This window comes from Falco cherrug, chromosome 9 (assembly GCF_023634085.1).
Source record: "Falco cherrug isolate bFalChe1 chromosome 9, bFalChe1.pri, whole genome shotgun sequence".
Lineage (NCBI taxonomy): Eukaryota > Metazoa > Chordata > Aves > Falconiformes > Falconidae > Falco > Falco cherrug.
Genome location: NC_073705.1, coordinates 31,677,207 through 31,684,374, shown reverse-complemented (window position 1 = coordinate 31,684,374; position 7,168 = coordinate 31,677,207). Strand labels below are relative to the sequence as shown.

General features: G+C 47.7%; 1 protein-coding gene across 2 annotated transcripts; it reads right to left on the bottom strand.

Annotated features, from left to right (window-relative positions):
* Positions 1-204: 204 nt before the first annotated feature.
* Positions 205-4,547, bottom strand: PPP1R3C (protein phosphatase 1 regulatory subunit 3C). 2 transcript variants are annotated; one of them, XM_055721167.1, is made up of 2 exons: positions 4,397-4,547; positions 205-2,750 (listed from the first exon to the last, which is right to left on the bottom strand). In XM_055721167.1, exons 1-2 carry the CDS (start codon positions 4,408-4,410, stop codon positions 1,805-1,807), a joined length of 960 nt encoding a protein of 319 aa, XP_055577142.1. In that variant the 5' UTR covers positions 4,411-4,547; the 3' UTR covers positions 205-1,804. The 2 variants fall into 2 exon arrangements, with proteins under 2 accessions (XP_055577142.1, XP_027659462.1); XM_027803661.2 differs by lacking the exon at positions 4,397-4,547 and adding an exon at positions 3,476-3,838.
* Between the last annotated feature and the right edge of the window lie 2,621 nt (positions 4,548-7,168).

The window sequence follows — 7,168 nt, the reverse complement described above, 5'->3', positions numbered from 1 at the left end:
AAGGCAATACTTTTAAGGATCTCTCATTTAGTGAAGAGCTTGGATTTCACCTTCGGAGTAATGCCAGCTCCTGACCTGAGACCATGCCATAGCCAGCTTTAGCATCACCCCATGGCACAGAAGAAACTGGTTTACCTTATGTCACAAATGCAGCTGTTTAAAGAAGCTGAGAAATCAGACAGGTTGAGCTGATGCAGTAAGAACTGGGTGTATCAAAATAAAATTTATTCTTAAAATGGCCAGTTTACACATAACAGCAAAGGTTACATAGGGAAAAAGTGCAATTAGTGAAGGAGACTTATTTCACCTTAGTATTTACTGCCTTGCTGTACTGCAAGTAGCTTCAGACTCAGGATATTATTTCTTAGCAATGGGCAAAAATGTGTTTATATTTTGACGTTAACGCCGTTTCTGTGCAGTTAAAAGGTGTACCAGTATTCATGCCTGCTGAAAATGTCTCACGCACATCTTGCATGAAACACAGATTGCCTTCAGTTTGACGTCTCAGAAAGCTAAATTATAAGCATAGAGATATAAAATATACATTAGAGTTTACTGAAGTCTTAAAAAAAAAACTTCAAAAAATGAGGTAAAATAAACCAGAGCCGTTTTCTATTTATGTGCAAGCCTATATTCAGTCTAGGAAAACCACATAGTAGCAACCCTGCTCTTCTAAAGAAATCAGCTTTCACAGAGTGCAACTAATTCACTGTCTTCAATATGAAGGACCTTGCCTATGTTACACACTTGTGAAAAGTCATGGCTGACTTTGCAATAGGAAGCAGGATACTTGACCATCAGATGCTGTAAGATTAGATCAGGTGATGAGTCAAATCATCTGTTGCTGCTACAGACTAGGAAACTTACAAATTGCTTTGTTTTGTCACCTAAGGTTATTTTTGGCATGTAGGGTGGTTCTTAATTTTTTTTTAAAGGCACATTTTTCCTTCTAATGTTATAAAGTAACCATCTGCCTGTTGAATAAATAGGATGATGAAGCAAAGGCTACATTTGTTCTCAAATGCAAGACATGGATTATTCACAAAGCCAACCAGGACAGAGATGTCTTCCCAGAGCAGCAGTCACTTCCACCACTCAGTGTGCATAGTCTTCTGTATTTTCCCTCTTATCCCATAGAACTTTTTCTGGGATTTTTGAAGACTAGTTTTGGAAAGATTAAATTAGAGCATTTTGTCTCCAAATCATACAGCACATCCAACCTCATTCCTTTTCCCACTCATCCATTATCCTCTCCAAGTTTCTTACAGTACTGTAGCCACAAATCCTAGCCATGCATTCCTACCTGCCTCTGCTACAAGCCCATAAAGGGTTATAGCAAGCCTCTGTCCTGACCACATCACCTCATCCCTACTGGTGCAAAATTAATTGTGATGTTCTGTTCACATAATGTCCCTGTTTGTACACACGTACTCTCACACATGCAGTTACTACAGCTTGCTAAGATACCATCGCCTTCCATACTTCCTTGCAAGAGCCTCTCTCCTAGTGACTCAGAGTCAACAGCAGAAAGAAAGCAGCATATACTTAATGTAAGGGCATGCCATTTCTATAGTAGGTAGCATACGCATGGGTTTTATCTTAGTTTTCTTTCCTTCCAAGGATAAGGTCTGGCTAAGAATTTCAGTAGCATAATATGGTTTAACAAGTCTCACGGACTAGTGAATTTGGATTTGTTCAGCCAGCCTACAAAACCTGCCAGGTGGTTTTGTCACATAGTATGTTGAACCAGAAAACTAACAGTGTTCTGTCGTCAAATGGAACAATGCTTCCTCACTAGTACTGATCACCAATATGGTGACGAATTTTCAATCCGACCCAAGCTCTGCCACTGGGGAAAGAGACCACTGGACAGCCTCGGACTACCTAGTTGATCAGGCTCTCTCTCTTGTCCTCTCCTTGGAGTCTGAAGATCTACACAGTCTTTCTTGGCAGATGGTATCTGAACACCATCAGACTTCCACTCTGCATGGAAAATCTTGTAATTCTGACCCTCATTATTGTCCCAGAAGGTATGTTCTCCACTTTGGTAAGAAATGCAAAACTCTATCTTCTCCTCAGAGGAAAGGGCAGGAGGAAAGTCAATGGTAAATGAGAAGGTATCATTTTCAGAATCACTGTAAACATTGTTCATGTATACACACTCAATGTCTGTGTAGGTCTTCCATGTATCAAAGGTGATTCGAACCTGAACCTTTTTTTCAAAACTCACGTTCTTCACTTTCACAGTACCTGACAGCACCTTCTCTTGCAGGGTGCAGTTCTCCAGGCAGACCAAGTTCTTCTGCAGGCGATTCCTGAAGTCCAGGTAGTCAGCTGAGGGCCGAGGGAAACCCAGAATCAAGTTTTTCTCCTCATGTAGCTTTAAGCCAGATGTTATATTTTCAATGCCTAAGAGGTCAAACTGAAGATCCCACCCAGGGTGCTCCTGGAACTCGGAGAAGGTGTGTATCGCAGTCAGGGACAGCCCCTTCGAGTCCGCGAACACCACTCGCTTCTTGGCTCGGGCTGCCGAGTGGTTCCAGTCGCTCTTCTGAGCTTCAGAGTCACGTTTCACATGAAGACACGGTCTGAGAGGTTTGAATCTGTTCACAAAGTTGTTTCTTTGGCAGTCCTCAAGGGGGCTGAGAAAACTCTGAAGTGGTGGAGAATGGGCTAAGCAAATTCTCATGGCCACATCCACAGGCATGATGGAGCTTGGCAAGGGTCTCGGGTCCAAGATCTGTATCATTCTGAAAGGAGCAGAAAGGCAGGATGTTATTATTTGTTACATCAGGTAAGAAGCTTCTAAAGAATGCATATTTGCTTCATCTGTTGTCTTAATTATTCATGGCTTCATCTTTGCACAGCTTTAAATAATGCAGCCTAAATTAAAACTGACAGTTCAAGCTAAGGAACTAGGGTGAGACTATTCAGTCATTTCTTGCTAATTCTGAATGCTTTCAGTTTAAATGTAGTTTAATTTGCTCTTTCCAAACCTCTGAAAAATGTATTTTTGTAACAGCTAATGAAAGACATTTCCTTCAAAAATACAGAAAAGAACATCCTAATAGCCAGTAAAATAAATCCAGTTACAGTGGAAGCGTTCATCCACTTTAGCTTCCCTTTTAGAGACTCTGAGCCAGGTCTTAGAATTCCAGCAAGCTGGATCAGCTGCTTCATCTTTGATCAGAGACAGCACTATATTAGGCAAGTAGCCTATCCCATCGGAGCATCAAATGGGACACTACGTACCTTGATGCAGAACCATCACACTGTGGCTCTGAATAACTGCAAGTGCATTTACTAGACACTCTGGTTTTGGTTAATTCAGATGAATAAAAATGCTGAAGTACCTCTGGAAATATTTGTTTCTGAGGTATTAGCCCAAGTCTAGGTTAAAGAGCTTTTTGGCACTGTTAACACTGACTGCTGAATGAATAGGGGGAAAAAAAACCACCATGGGGGAGTGACACACCTTATTTTTTCACCTCGTTGTGCTTCAAGAACTGGCTTAAAAACATCTTTTTATAATGGCCAAAGTCTATGCTAAAAGCCTACTGCAAGTCTTCAAAGAGAATGCTACAGCTTTATTTGTAAAGACTTATTCATAACCCTCCCTCTCAGATGATAATCACAATTCCTGTGCAGGAATGTGGCCCATTCAAAGCCAGGTAGCTTGAATATTTGTGAGAAGGGGCTTCAACTGCAGCACAGCCCTTCTGAGAATGATGCAGTCCTTGATAGAAATACGGATTTTTGGTGAGTCATGGGAAGCCAGAGCATTTGCTTTGTCGCTTAAAAAAAATGGCTTTCTCCTTCCCAGGGTTCTCACTGGTATTCCAGAGCCCTGCCAAAAAAAAAGGCAGCATCAGTGCTGGCCTCTTAATTCTCCTTGCTTTTTTTTTTTTACTGTGGTAGTACTAGCCATAATAAGTAAGACAAGGAGAGTACCAGCATCAAATTAATCAAGCGTTGCTTTGCTTTAATAGGGAAAGAGCTGAGGCTTCGAAAATGCTCTCCGTGCAACTTTGATGGCCAGCTCCTGGGGCAGCTGGTCCCAGGTTTTTGCAGCACACAAAAAAAAACCCACACGAGAGGGAGGAAAAAAACCCAGACACCCGAAACAACAAAAAAACCCAACGAACCAACGAAACCCAACAACACAAGCTGAGCAGGGCGGGCTGCTAGAAGAGGCTACACTGAACGGCCAGTAATGGAGGGGTGGGTTCGGCCACTGGAACAGGCACTGCGGCAGCACCGGGGCGCGTTTGCGGGACCTGTGCAAGCGGCGGCGGGGAGCGGAGCGCGAGTCCGGGGGCTGGAGCCCGACGGCCGCCGTCCCGGCGGGGCGCAGCCAGACGCAGGGAGCGGGGGTGCCGGGGCGGGCGGCGCTTACCTGCTGCAGTGCATGGGGCCGCGCAGCCGCCTGCTGCTCCCGGGCTGCTCCCCGCCTCGCCCGCGCCGCCGCCTTTATGGGGCCCTGCCCGCGGCGGGCGGCCAAGGGGCGGCCCCGGCCCGGGGGGGGCGGCGCGGCGGGGCTCGGCGTGCCCCGGGCCCGCGGCGGGGGGCGGCGGCTTCACGTGTGGCGGCGGTGCGGCGCCGTGGGCCCCCTGCGCAGGGGCGGCCGCCGTTCCCCGCCCCTTCCCCCCCAGGGCTCCGTGCCCCGCTGTGCTGCGCGCTGGTGGCCCAGGGCGCGCGCTGTCCCCGCTGGCACGGTTCGTAGCTCCTGCTGCCGGTGCCCCGAGGGGGCGGCCGGGCAGAGCCTCCCGGGCAGGTATCGCTCTGTCCGGCATGGGGTGGCGGGGCTGCGGCAGGGCAGGAGCCTGCTCCGCGGTGTGCCCGGCCCTCCCGTGCCCCTGCGGCAGGGCAAGAGGCGAGGCTCCTGCAAGGCAGCTGCAGGGCACCAGGAGTGTCTGATGGGGCTCGCTCCAGCCCCTTCCCCTGCAGCCAGCCGGGAAGCAAACAGGTTTGCTACACGAGATTTCCGTGAGAAGTGGATATTGTTTCACGTGTCACAGCAGGGCTGCTCCAAGTCACTGCTGAAGGACTACAGTCCTAGCAGAACAAAAATAATAAGCAGTTGAAATTACAGACTGTCAGCCTTGTTGAAAAGGAGCTGGAGCCCTACCTTGTAGGAGAATGTTGCCAGAGCCAGAAATGTGTCGTCCTGGAATACAGCTGTCCGTATCCTAGGTGAAAAAGTACTTTCAGACATTTAATTTGGTGCTGATGGCTGTTCACTTCCCACGCGTGGGGATCTGTGCACCACCTGAGGACGTGACAGGCCCTGCTGTAGTTCTTACCTGTTTCTGGAGCAAAAGGACAAAAATGAGCGGAACATGGCCCCGCAGCATGAGCCGCGGCGATGCTCCCTTACTGCTTACCTGCTGCCTCCCGGGAGGCCCCGGGACCCGCGAGGCTGATGAGCCCTCGCAGATGCTGGAGGGAGGCAGCCCCGGGGGTGACGGCGTGCTGTCTTCTGCAGGCTGCGAGGCGCCCAGAGAAAGTCCATCCCAAAGTTACTGCGGCTCAGAGGCTGTGCCTTGGCTGCTAAGCGGCTCTGGGGGTCTTCTGTGGCTCGGCAGTTTCACTGTCACCTACTTGCTGGCCCATCTGCTCTTTCCCAAGGGCAACAAATGACTTGCACTCACCCTACAAGATGTGATACAGTCTGTGAACTGTGATTTTCTGAGTTCATAATTTTTACTGGTAGATGAGACCATGCACAAATGAACAGCAGGAAGTCCTGTGCTCTGCATGAAGTAAAGGGGGCTTACTGTGATGAACAGATGATACAGGATTTTTCTGGCTCACGCAAATTATTTTTCCGTTCTTGGCTTGTGAGGAAAAAAAAATAATGAAAGGTTCCTCTGCTATGTGCGAGAGTTTATTAGGAGACAGTGCGTGAGCGTGGCGGGTGGTGACGACACCTCTGTTTTGGATTCAAGCTACATAGAAGCAGAGAGAGAAAGAGTCATGAAAGGGCTCAAGAGGGAAGGCTTCTGCTGACTGATGCGTGGCACACCGATCAGTACGCTGTCTCTGTACTTATAATGGGAGTATTCATAGGAGAGTAAGACTTTGGTTGCTTAGCTCAGACCCTTGGTGACTGAAGTTCCTGCCTTTTGCGCCAGTATGTGTCACACAGATGAAGCCTGAAGCAGTACTAGCAAGGCAGACAAGATTTTGGAAAGTACTGCTCTGTTCCCTGGCACCAGTTATTCAGGATGACCTTCCTTGGTTCTCTGCTTCTCAAGTCACATCCCTGCCACTCACATCATCTTCCTCTCCTTTCCTTTCTCCGTCTTCCTTATGTCTTGGTGACTGCCAGCTCCCTCTCAAAGGTAGATGATATTTTCTCATCGTTTGCCCAGGGAAAATGCTAGAAAACAGTACCTGTGCTCTGGAAGCCTTGTTAGTTGCAAGGGTTTTATTTCTCTTTAGGAAGAGAGACAAACACTTTCAGCCCTAGCCACCTGCCTGGCAGCAGTAAGCCCAACATCCCCTGCAGGCATAAGGGAGGGCCAGGCACATGGCTGGCATTTACCAAATCTCCTCTATATACCCATTATAAAAAAGAGTGAACAACTATGGTGAAGTTTTATGACCCTGTGCTACTTGAATCTTTGCCCACACAGCATCCCCCACAGCACCACTTAGCTGAGCTGCTGCGTTATTGGGGAGCATGTACAACAGCTGGGGCTGCTGTATCACACTGCCTATGTGCAGGCATTAAATAAGACCTGGGAAATTATTTTATTCTATGCTTGAAGCTTGCACAAAAGGAGTCACCTCAAGGCTTTGCTACAGACATTTCTGCTACTATGTACTAGCTCATTGCGCTGTTTGCCGCTATAAAACATTTTGTTCCCGTTGTGTTAATATCTGTTTTGCCCAACTTAGAAAACATCAGGAAAGATTATTTAAGGTGATATGCTTAGCAAAAAAGCAGTAGTGAGATACAGAGGCTTTCATGGGCAGATCATTGCCCAAGTCAGTAAATATGGACTGGATACAGCAACTTCATGCCTACTTGGTAACCTGGAGCACATTCATGGCCATGGACTGGTGCCCCAATTTGCAGTTGCCAATACAAGCAGAGAGCATTGTGCAGGGCCAGGGTGACTCTTTCCTCATCCGAGGAGATGTCTCTGCATCGAGGCAAACT